At 53.6% G+C, this 12,535-nt stretch overlaps 2 gene segments (V, D, J or C); both read right to left on the reverse strand.

Annotated features, from left to right (window-relative positions):
- LOC112930265 (immunoglobulin alpha-2 heavy chain-like) overlaps positions 1-12,535 on the reverse strand; it is a 1,136,867-nt gene that overhangs the window by 131,452 nt on the left and 992,880 nt on the right.
- Positions 10,074-12,535, reverse strand: part of LOC112930321 (immunoglobulin gamma-1 heavy chain-like) — a 931,325-nt gene continuing 928,863 nt past the window's right edge. Inside the window, 4 exon segments of the C gene segment in view lie at positions 10,074-10,546; positions 10,653-10,982; positions 11,109-11,165; positions 11,455-11,745. Of these exon segments, the coding sequence occupies positions 10,218-10,546; positions 10,653-10,982; positions 11,109-11,165; positions 11,455-11,745 (1,007 nt within the window).

A 12,535-nucleotide genomic window follows, 5' to 3' on the forward strand; every position in this document is an offset into this window, starting at 1 on the left:
TCATCATCTTCTCCTGGTTTGCGACTCCTGGTTTCTATTGCTTACCAGTCACCTACTCCTCCCAGTTCTATGGCTCTGGGTCACTATCTCTTACCTCTCAATAGTTTCTTCTGGTTCTGTGACACTGGGTCCATATCTTACTTCTCAAAATTCTCCTCCTTTTTTTTGTATATTTTTAATTGGAGTTCTATTTGCCAACATATAGCATATCACCCAGTGCTTATCCCATCAAGTGCCCCACTCAGTGCCCATCACCTAGGCACCCCATCCCCCTGACCACCTCCCCTTCCACTACCCCTTGTCCCATTTCCCAGAGTTAGGAGTCTCTGATGTTCTGTCTCCCTCACTGATATTTCTCACTCATTTTCTCAGTTCTCCTTTTTTGTGACTCTAGGTCTCATCATTCAACTCCTTGTTTCGTGACTCTGGATCTCTATTTCTACCTCTCATTATTCATCTGTGGTTCTGTGACTTTGGGTCTCTCTCTTTTACCTCTCATCAGTCTCCTCCTGTCCTGTGACTCTGGGTCTCTATATCTTACCTCTCATAAGTCTCTCCTGGTTCTGCCAACACTGGGTCTCTAACTCTTACTTCTCAAATTATCCTTTTTGTGTGACTCTAGGTCTCTTCCTAATAACTTTCACCAATCTTCTCCTGCTTCTGTAACCATGGGTCTCTATGTCGTACCTCTCATCATCACCTCCTGGGTCTGTGACCCTTGGTATATATCTCTTATTTCTGATATATCTCTTGCTGGTTCTTTTACCCTGGCTCTCTATCTCTTATCTCTCATCAAACTCCTCCTGGTCTGTGACTCTGAATCTCTATCTCTTACCTGTCATCTCTCTCCTCCTGGTTCTGTGATACTGAGTCTCTATCTCTTACTTCTCATCTGTCTCTTCCTGTTTACGTGATTGTGAGTCTGTAATTCTTACCTCTAACCATTCTTTCAGGCTGTTTGCTACTAGGTCTCTTACTGCTCATCAATCTTCTCCTGTTTCTGAACACTGTGAATCTCTTACCTCTGATCTGTCTCTTGCTTGTTCTGTGTCCCTGGATCTCTATCTCTTACTTCTCCTTATTCTCTTCCTTGTTCTGTGACTCTGGGTCTTTATTTCTTACCTCACATCATTCTACTCCTGGTTCTTGACTCTGGGTCCCTATATATTACATGCCTTCATTCTCCTCATGGTTCTGTGACCTTGGGTCTCTATCTCTTACCTCTCACCTCTCATCATTCTCTTTTGGATTTGTGACTCAAAGTCTCTATCTCTTACATCTCATCATTTACCTCCTGGTTTGACTCTGTGTCTCTCTCCCTTACCTCTCACATTCAACTCCTGGTTTTTGACTCTGGGTTTCTCTTACATCTCATCATTCTCCACCTTTTTGTGTGACTCTGGATCTCTATCTCATACTTCTCATCATTCATCTCATCCTTCTTAACTCTGGGTCTATCTTGTACCTCTTATCATTCTCTCCTTGTTCTGTGAATCTGGGTCTCTAACTCTTACCTGCCATCTCTTTTCTCATGGTTCTGTGACCCTGGGCCTCTATCTGTTTCTTCTCATCTGTCTCTTCCTGGTTCTGTGACTCAGGTCTTTACCTCTTACTTCTCATCATTTCCTTCTGGTTCTTAGTCTCTGAGTCACAATCTCTTACCTCTTATTCAACTCCTCCTGGCTATATGGCCCTGGGTATCATCTCTTACCTCTCATCAATATCCTCTGGTTCTGTGAACCCGCTATCTCTTACCTCTCATCATTCTCCTCCTGGTTCTGAACTCTGGGTATCTATCTCTTACTTCTGATCTGTCTCTTGCTGGTTCTGTGACCCTGGGTCTCTATGTCTTACTTCTCATGCCTCTACATGGTTTGATGATGCTGGGTCTCTATTTCTTACCTCTCAGTTCTACTCCTGGTTATTTGAATCTAGGTCTCTTTCTCTTACTCTCATCAATTTCCTCCTGGCACTCGGACTCAGGGTCTCTATCTCTTACCTCTCATCATTTACCTCCTGCTTGTGTGACTCAGGTCTCATTCTATTACCTATCATCAATCTCCTTCTGGCTCTCTCACTCTGGCTCTCTATATCTTACCAATCATGCCCTCCACCCAGTTCTGTGACTTGAGTCACTATCTCTTATCTCTCATCACTCTTCTGCTTGTTTGACTCTTGACCTCAATCTCTTACTTCTCATCATTTGTCTCCTGGTTGTCTGACTCTGGGCCTCTATCTCTTACCTCTCATAAATCTCCTCCTTGCTCTGTGACTTTGGACCCTATCTCTTACCTCTCATCATTTACCTCCTGGTTATTCACCCCTGGGTCTCCATTTCTTACCCCTCATTATTCACCTCATGGTTCTGTGACTTTGGGTCTCTATATCTTACCTCTCATCCCTCACCCAAAGGTTCTGTGACCTTGGGTGTCTATCTCTTACCTCTCATAAGTTTCTCCTTGTTTTGTGACTCTAAGTCTCTATATCTTAACTCTCATCATTCACTTCATGGTTCCCAAACATGGGACTACTCCTCTTACTACTCATCATTCCCCCCATGATTCTATGATTTTGGATCTCTATCTCCTGCTTCTTATTATTCCCTCTTGGTTTTGTGACTCAAGGTCTCTATCTCTTACATCTCGTCATTCACCTCCTAGTTCTTGACTCTAGGTTTCTATTTTACCTCTTATCATTCTCCTGTTTGTGTGACTCTAGGTCTCTATCTCATACTTCTCATCATTTACCTCCTGGTTCTTGACTCTTGTGTCTCTTTGTCTTACTTCTCATCTGTCTTTTCCTGGTTCTGTGACTCCGGGTCTATAAATCTTACCTGTCATCATTTCCTCCTGCTTCTATGTGTCTGGGTCACAATCTCTACATCTCATCGATCTCCACCTGCGCTGTGGTCCTGGATATCTATCTCCTAGCTCTTATCAGTCTCCTTCTGATTCTGTGACCCTGGGTCTTTCTTACTTCTCATCTCTACTAGTTTTAGTGACTCCGGGACTCAATCTCTTACCTCTCAGTTCTACTTCTGGTTATTTGAGTCTGGGTCTCTATCTCTTACCTCTCAAAAATCCCCTCCTTGCTCTGTGACTTTGGGACTTTGGGACCCTATCTCTTACCTCTCATCATTCACCTCCTGGTTATGCGATTTTAGGTCTCTATTTCTTACTCCTCATAATTCATCTCATGGTTCTGTGACTTTGGGTCTCTATTTCTTACCTCTCATCTGTCACCTCCTGGATCTATGACTCTGGGTCTGTATCTGCAACCTCTCATCCTTCTTTTGGTTCTATAACTGTGGATCTTTATCTCTTTTTTTCTCATCACTCTCCTGCTTCTGTGATCCATGGTCTCTATCTCTTACTTCTCATTTCTCTAAATGGTTTCTGCAACTCTGGGTCTCTTTCTCTTACTCTCTTCCATGTCCTCCTGACTCTGTGATTCTGGTTCTCCATCTCTACCTCTCACCATTTGCCTCCTGCTTGTGTGACTCTGGGTCTCTATCTCTCACCGCTCATCTACTCCTCCCACTTCTGTGACTCATGCCTCTATCTCTTAGCTCTCATTTCTCTTCCTGGTTATTTGACCTGTGTCTCTTTCTCATACAATCATCAAGCTCCTCTTGGCTCTGTGTCTCTGTGTCTTATCTCTTACCTCTCATCAATCTCCTCCTGGCTGTGTGACATGGGGTCTCTATCTCTTACTGCTCATCTAACTTCTGGATCAGTGACTCTGGGTCTCTGTCTCTCCTCATCATTTACCTCCAGGTTCTTGACTCTTGGTCTCTATCTCTTACCTCTCACCATTCACCTCCTGGTTCTGTGACTCTGGGTCTGTATCTGCAACTACTCACTCTTCTCTTGGCCCTTTAACTCTGGGTCTCTATCTCTTAGTTCCCATCTTTCTCTTTATGGTTCTTTGACTCTGGGCCTCTATCACCTACTTCTCTTCATTCTCCTCCTGTTTGTGTGACTCTGGGTCTCTTTCCTTTGTCTCTCATCTTTCTCTTCCTGGGTCTGTTATGCTGGGTCTCTATCTCCTACTTCTCATCTATTTCCTCTGGTCTGTTACTCTTGTGCTGTTTGATGCATAGTCTGTGAAGCTTGTGTAAGTCTCACATACTATGTGTGGGTGATCGGATGCATGTGGAGATGTGAGGGGTGTCTGTGTGCTTGGACAATATTTGAGGGTCACATTTGGAAGCCCTAGAGCCTGTGAGCAGTAGTAGTCACAGGGTAGGCATCGTAGCCCTGAGGGTGAGAGTGTAGCTCTGTCTGGGCTTGGTGTCGGCAAGGAGGACATGGGCTTCTCCTGTTATGGGAGATCCTGCCATACCCTTGGGAGTGCTAGGTGTGATGTGGGCTGATCATTGTTCCAGGGAATAGGAATGGGGCAGGTGCTGGCATGCAGAGTAGGAGGGGGATGGGCAGGCTGTGTGGACACTGGCAAATTGGCTTCTCAGGTAGATGTGTAGTATGAAGGGGCTGGAGGGTGGGTGTGAGCCTCAGGATGGTAACCTGGGGCCTCCAGTGTCCCTGAGGACTGGGTCATTCTCCTGGATGTGCTCTCTGTGGCACATAAATCATGGGTCCCAGGCCAGGAGTCCGTGGCTGCCCCTCCTGCTGCCCTAACCACTGGTGAAACAGCCCCTGTTCTGCAGACAATTCCCTGTCACCCACAGGGATCTGGAAGGGTGTTTCCAGACCAGCCCAGGGGCCGTGGCCATGCTGATCAAGATCTGTGTTCTTCCTGGGCCTCAGGCTTCACGATCGGACTGCAGACTCAGAGCCCGCTCCCTACTCCCACTGGTGGGCAGAATGGACGGTGGCTTGGCTCCTGGCCCCTTGGCCTCATGCTGGCCTGGGGAGGCCCAATGCTGCCAACAGACCCACATCCCTTCCCTGGATACTTTACTGGAAAGAGCTGGGAAGTATGGCCTCTGCCTCTGAGTAGTGTGTGTCCCCTATGATCCAGGGGCATCTTTCTTGGACCTGAGACCTCCCAGTCACCACAAGGACAGAATCTTGACTCTGTAATTGCTGGCTCTGGATCTGCGGCCTGAGTAGACCTGAGTGTGAACAACCCTTCTTGAGTATTCATTGGCACCCTGCCTGCCCTCACTCCTTGTTTACCTGGAAAACACGGTCACTCTGTCCCCAGGTGGAGTTCACACAACATCCCCTTAGGGTCTCTCCTGACCCAGTGCCCTGATCACTTGACTGGTGTCCTGCTTTGCTTACCTTTGCCAATGCTCTCCCCATAGCCTCACCTGGCCTGGCCTTCACCAGTGATCCCATCTGGTACTTGTGCCTGGACCCAACCAGCCTGCATTGGCCTAAATATGTCCCCCAAATTCAAGTCTTGTGTCCTGACCCAGAACCTCAGATTGTGGCTGCATTTGAGATGTGTTCTTTGAGAGGTAGCAAGGTGAAAGGAGGTCATTAGCCCCATCAGCATTGCTGGTCTTCCACATGGACCCCTGTCCTTGTAAGAGCAGGTGTCAGGATATGGGAAGTACAGGAGGTCGGCCAGGGAGGACACGGAGAGGGGCCCTGTGAGGCGTGTATCTCCCACTGCCGGCTACTAGGACTGTGAAAGCATAAATGCATGTGGTTTAAGATGCCAGAATCGAGATCTTTGTCTGGCAGCCTGCACTGACTAATACACACCCAACACATGTCTGTTTTCTGTCCACGGCCAAGGCGGGCAGCCATTGTGCCTCCAGCCCCAAGCTGGGTCTGCTCTCCACCCAATTCCTATGGCTGGAGGGAGCCAATGCCTGGTGTGGCATGGCTGTGGATTTCACCTGCCCATCAACAGAGGAAGCCTTTCCCCAGTGATTTCTGAAATTTTTAAAGATTTTATTGTCTTTAAGAAAAGAAAGAAATTGTAAGGAATTTAATAAGCTCCAGAAATGTAAAGAGATTAAAACAAGCTAGCCAAGCTACAACAGTGGCTTTCATTTGCATGATCCCTGCACATTCTCTCCCAGGGGGTACGGGGGCTCTGCTTCTCCTCTGGGCACGGCTGTCTCAGGCCATGTAGGGGCTCCCACCTGGCAGTAGCTCCAGGACACACAGAGATCCAGGCCTTGGGGTTCCCTGGCCATTACCCATGGCCACGGGCACTCTCTCTGACCCCTGCTACTTCCCCGGAACTGCAAGCTAGAAGGAGTTCCTGCCCCATGGGACTCAGGTCCAGGCCACAGGACAGAGTGGGCTGAGTCTGCAGCCTTGGCCTTCCAGGACCCTACAGCTCTGTCCATGGAGCCTGCGTCCTCCTGCCTGGGATCAGGTCAGCAGACCCTTCTCCAGGGGGCCTGTCTGGGTGACATCACTGCTTCCCCAAGTGTTGTCATCCAGCAGCTATGGGCCTCCTTCAGCAGCCTCAGGCCCGGGCCCTCTCACTATGATCTCCTCTGGTGGAGAAGATGTGACTGACCATTAGCACCACATCAGGAGTTTCCCTTTGGGTGACAGTGACCCATGGCTTCCTCTCAACGTGCCGGAACATGCCTGTCTGGGGACATCCTGCATTCTGAAGCCTGGTCTGGATGGGGTGTGCACAGAGGCTATACCCTGCCCAGATAGACACTGGACTCACTGCCATCTGCCTCTTGGGGGATCAACATGCTGGCCTACCCAGGGGCCATCCCCTGAGAGCCATATGCCCTATGCCTCAGTGTCCACATGGTCCCAGGTGTATCTTGGTGGCTGCTAGGAGGGGCCAGCAGGTGTCCCGCAGCTCAGGTTGGAAGCATTCTTTTTGTTCCCTTGATTCTCCAAACAGTGGACCAGGGGGCAGTGGCCATGAGGCCAGATGGTGGAGGTGAAGGCCCAGGGTGGCTGTGAGGTCAGAGGGTGGCAAGGTCAGATGGCAGAGGAGCAGGCCTGGCAGCAGGCCAAGCGGTACACACCTAGGCACCCGTTTTGTACATGGGGTCTAGGGCAGTTCTGGACATCCTTCCCAGAGGGCTGGCCCTAGGCCCCCTGCCCGATCATATTCCTGTAGTCGGGGACAATCGTGCGCTTCAGCTCCACCACTGACGAGAAGATCCACTTCACCTGCATCAGGGAGGGGAGGGTGTAAGCTTGGCCTGGACCTCCACGGACCGCTTCCCTTCATGACCAAGCTCCTGCCCCCAAGACTAGGTAGTGTGAGGGGATCCTGGAGGGGACGGTGTGGGTAGAGGGAGCAGACAGTGAGGGACAAGGTTGGGACTGAGAAGCGACAGTGTGGGGATAGTGAGGAGACAGTGAGGGGGGCTTTGTGGGGATTGTTTGGACAATAAGGGGAGTGTGAGGGGACTTTGTGGGGATAGTGAGATGTTAGGAGACAATGAGGACAGATGATGTGTGGGGACAGTGAAGCATGAGTGAGAGGACATTTTGGGGGTCATTGTGGGGACAGTGAGGGATTGTTTGGGGACAGTGAGGGGATTTTGTGGTGACAGTGAGGGGATAGTGAGGAGGCAGTGAGGACAATATGAGGGAACAGTATGGGGACAGTGAGGCATAAGTGAGCACAGCGTTTGGGACACTGTGGTGAGAGTGAGGGAACAGTGAGGAACAGTGAGGAGACTGTGTAGGGATAGTGTGGGGACAGTGAAGGGACAGTGTGGGGATAGTGAGGAGAAGATGATAAGACTTTAGGGACAGCGAGGGACAGTATGGGGATAGTGAGGAGACAGTGAGGGGATTTTGTGGGGATTGTGAGGGACAGTGAGAGGACTGTGAGGGGACTTTATGGGAACAGTGAGGGGAGAGTGAGGAGACAGTGAGGACAGAATGTGGGGATAGTGTGGGGAATATGAGGTGTCAGTGAGAGGATAGTGACGGGCCAATAAGAAAACAGTTAGGGGACATTGTGGGAATGGTGACGGGATAGTTTGGGAAAGTGTGGTGACAGAAGGGAATGGTGAGGGCATAGTGAGGAGACAGTGAAGAGACAGTGACAGGACAGTGTGGGGACAGTGAAAGGACAGTGTGGAGATAGTGAGGAGACAGTGCGGAGACAGTGAGGGGATTTTGTGGGGGATTTTGAGGGACAGTATGGGGATAGTGAGGTGACAGTGAAGGTACTTTGTGGCGACAGTGAAGAGACAGTGGGGAGACTTTGTGGGGACATTGAGGAGAAAGAAGGGACAGTGGGGGGGATGAGGAGAGAGGGTGGGGACTGTGTGGGGACAGTGAGAGAAAAGTCAGGGGAGTGTGGGAACTGTGAGGAGACAGGGAGGAGAAAGGGGACAGAGTGGGGAGAGTGGGACACAATGAGAGGACAGTGAGGGATAATGATGGGACATCAGGGGACAGTGAGTGATAGAGAGGGGGCAGTATGAGTATAGTATGTAGACAGTGAGGAGTCAGCATTGGGACCATGAAGAGGCAGTGTGGGGACGGTGTGGGGACAGAAATGGGACAATGGATACAGTGATGAGTGAGTGAGGGGACAGTGAGGAGTCAGTGTGGGGACAGAGTGGGGACAGTGAGGAGACAATGAGGGGACAGTGTGGGGACATTGTGTGGATAGGGAGGGGAAGTGGGTGCACAGCGAAGAGTCATCATGCCAACAGAGTGGAGTCAGCATGTCATTGTGGGGTCCGTGCAGGCACATGGTGAGGACAGCGATGGGACAGTGGGCCATAGTCCAGGGACAGTACGGGTGTGCCCACCTTGAAGAGGGTGACAGTAGCGCTGTAGCACACGCTGAGCAGGAAGAGGGTGATGAAGATGGAGATGGTGGTCCACAGCCCGTCCAGCTCCCCGTCCTGGTCCTCAGCACAGCTGTCATCCAGGATCAGCTCTGGACAGGAAGGGGGTGGTCAGTACTGGGCCGGCAGAGGGGCAGATTCCCTGAGGGACAGTCACAGCCCTCTGCAACCCTGGGTGCCAGCCTCAGCACCCCAGCCCTACCGCTTGGACCAGGCCAATGGGGGACCCGCTCCCTCTCTGCTCTGCCCTGTGCTGGGACCCTGTGGGGAGAAGGTGCCCTGACTGCTACACTTCCTCTTGCCCTGGGGGTCTAGGCCCTTATGGGAGGGTCAGCGGAGAATAAAGAAGGGCCCAGAGTGAAAGGGAGTGTCCCCATTGAACAAGTGTGTGAGAGCATCAGGATAAGCTGGGTTGTGGGGGTTTTGTGCACATCAAGAGGGGGTGTAGGTTCCCTGGGGCAGAGGAGGGCAGGTTGGTGTGGACAGTGTGTGGATGAGCTGCTGAGCAGCTGACGGACATTGGAGGGGGTGGGGACCAGGGTGTTGCCCATGGCGAGGGTTCCTAAGACTGGCTCTGCTCTGGGCACTGCAGTTGGTCCTGTGTGAGGACCAGGGTATAAGGTCTGTGTGTGTGTGTGTGTCTCTGTGTGTGTGTGAGAAGGTGGCAGTGCTCAGCACGATGGGCTTGTTTTCAATGGATCTGGACTCAGTGTCCATGTGGAGGTCTCCAATTGTCCCTCCCCAGGGCACTCAGGGCCGCCTGCCTCTGCCCCCCTGGGGCACGGGGTGAGTGTCCCCATGAGTGGACAGGCCTGGTCCCAGGGGGGATGAACTCAGGTGGGACTTCCTCACTGGAGGTAGGGTGGGGGACTGTACATGATGGAGTGTTGTGTCTGAGGGCAAACAAGGCCTGTCCCCTCCCGACAGGACAGGCATGGCTACTGTGTTGACACAGAGCTACCAAGCAGAGCTCTCCACAGGCCCAGGGGACAGGGAGCCCAGGGCATGAGGACAGGCCAGTGTCCCACAACTCGGAACAGAGGCGGGAAGGTCTGTGTGCTCATTTCCCTGAGAGGTCCTGGAGGGGACAACTCCTGCCGTCCCTGTCCACACACCCCAGCCCTGGCTAGCTTCTGGCTGGATTGAGGGCCCACAGGGGCTGGACCTCTGGTAACGTGCGCTCCCCAGCCTCAGGCAGCTCCTGGCCCCACGTTGTGGCAGCCTGTGCAGCCCTCCCCACTGGAGGTGCAGAGCCCACCCACCAATGGTGACACCTTAGACTCAGAGCTGGCCTGCCCATACCACCCAGTGCCTGGGTGTCCTGGGCTCTGTCCCGGAAAGAACCATGACAGCGTGCAGGGTCCCAGGGCAGTACTGGGTGCTTTATTTCATGCCAGGTGCCTACCCGGGGTTATGTACACAGGGATGGGGGCTCAGGCGTCCTCATGGGATCCTGAGAGCCAAAGGTGGGGGGCTTGCTGGGTGCCGGGCGTGTTGCTCATTTACCCGGAGAATGGGAGAGGGATTTCTGTGTGTAGTGGTTGTGTAGAGCTTCATGCATCACCGCACATATGAAGGTGTCTCCCCGCTGCCAGCGGCTCTTGTCCACAGAGAGTTTGCTGTACAGGAAGTAGGACCCGTCCTCGTCCAGCTGGGGCGGGGTCGTGCGGTACTTGCTCTCGGACTCCTGCTGTCCATTGCTCTGCCACTCCACATCAATGTCAGGTGGGAAGAAGTCTTTGATCAGGCACGTCAAGCTGACTGTGTTCTTGCTCAACTCCTCCCGGGATGGCGGCAGGACATACACACTGGGCTGATGGGCCTGCCCTATGGGGTAAAGGATCAGCACAGATGGTCACTATCAGGGTGGAGGACTGGTATCAATTTACAGGGCAACTCTCCCTCCCTGCAGCCCCAATGCCCTGCTGCCTACCTCTGGCCTTGGAGATGGTCTTCTCGATGGGGGACGGGAGGGCTTTGTTGTTGACTTTGCACGTGAACTGCTTCCCCTTGAGCCAGTCCTGGTGCCCAATGGGGAGGACACTGACCACACGGTAGGTGCCATTGAACTGCTCCTCACGAGGCTGAGTCTTGGCTGTTTGCATCTGCTTACCATCCATGAACCAGCTGATCTGCACCTCAGGGTCTTCTGGGTCCAGATCCACCACCACACATGTGACCTCGGGTGTTCGGGCAATCAAGAGGGTGTCCTTGGGTTTCGGGGGAAAGATGAAGACCGAAGGCCCTCCCAGCATTTCAGGGACTAAAATGGAAGACACAAGGATGAGATAGCACTTCGGTGGACTTCTCCAACACCCATTAGCCCATCAGGCTGTGCCTGGGTGTGCACCATCGGCTTGGGATGCAGAGCGGGGCCCAGCTGACTCACCTGGGCATATGGGACAACCAGGTGGGCGAGGAACTCCTCCATTTTCTCTTTTGGTCACTGCAGAGAGAGCAGACGGGGGGTTACTGGGGGCCTGGTGTGGGCACAGGTCTTGGGGTGAACTTAGGGGACCCCTGAGCTGTGGCACCCAATGGGTCCTGGAAATACAGTGGGGAATGCAGCCTGTGGTCATCTGGACCTGGCAGCCACGCCCAGAGGACACCTTCCCAGAAAGGGGAGGCCTTGAGGGCAGGGACACTGAGGTGACTCCCCGGTGACATGGGTCCGGGAGGGACAGCTGACCTGGCCTGTCCCTGAGTGGACCCCTCCCTGAGGTCCGACATCTCACCTCGCTTGTCTACTTTAGTGTTGCTGGGCGGATGGGCCACGTTGCAGGTGAAGGTCTCGCTGGGCCACCTGCTGGAGGGCACTGTCACCATGCTGCTGAGGGAGTAGAGCCCTGAGGACTGCAGGATGGACGGGAAGGTGTGCACACCGCTGGTCAAGGAGCCGGAATTCCAGGACACAGTTACAGGCTCGGGGAAGTAGCCTGACACCAGGCAGGCCAGGGCCACCGTGGAGCCGGATTGGGACCCGCAGCTGGGGGCCAGTGGGAAAACCGAAGGGGCTGTGGTGGAGGCTGCAAGAGAGGAGGCTGTGTGACCCCCAGGGTCTCAGGGGTGCGGGCCTGGGGTGGCTCTGGGCACCACGCCCACGTGCTTCAGGGAGGCTGCACACCAGGTGCGCGGCCCAGCTCACTGTGGCCACAGAAGCTGGACTCATCGGCCTGGTCAGTGTTGGGTGACCACCTGGATCACGTCCCCAGGGCCTCGGCCCCTGGGTCCCCCCTCAGGTTTTCTCTGGCTGCCCCACCTGACCACGGCCTCTGTGGAGCCCTGACCTGGGGGCCCTGCGCCCAGTGGGCTCCTGCTGGTCTCCTGAGCCCAGGCCTGCTGTCCCCATCCGACTGTGTCTTGCCCCAGCAGGGATTTGCACCCACTGCTCAGGACCCTCAGCACGGAGCTCTCGTCCTGGGCTGCCATGTGCCCTCCAGGCGCCATGACATCTGGGTCAGCTCTGCAGCCAAGCACCTGGGCCCGGGATCTTGTCCCTGCCCGAGCCATCGGGACTGCCCCAGGCCTTCCAGGCATGGCTTCCTGACATCCCTCAGGGCAGCTCCTGCCTTGGCCCCGGCCCTTGCCACCCCTGCTCTGGGGCCTGGGAAGCTCCCACAGGCCTCCCGCACCCAGGGCTGCCCTGAGCCTGTGCACCCCTCGGGGTGGGAGAGAGCGCGGCCCTGCCCTGGCTGTTCCCTCCTGTGTGGTGACAGCAAGTAGGCTGCAGCTCAGACGCTGCCAACCGCCGGCCTGTTTCCTCGGACCTGGGCCCCACTGCTCAGCTCACGGCCCTGAAGCTGCCCCTCGCACACC

This window comes from Vulpes vulpes, chromosome 6 (genome assembly GCF_048418805.1).
Source record: "Vulpes vulpes isolate BD-2025 chromosome 6, VulVul3, whole genome shotgun sequence".
Lineage (NCBI taxonomy): Eukaryota > Metazoa > Chordata > Mammalia > Carnivora > Canidae > Vulpes > Vulpes vulpes.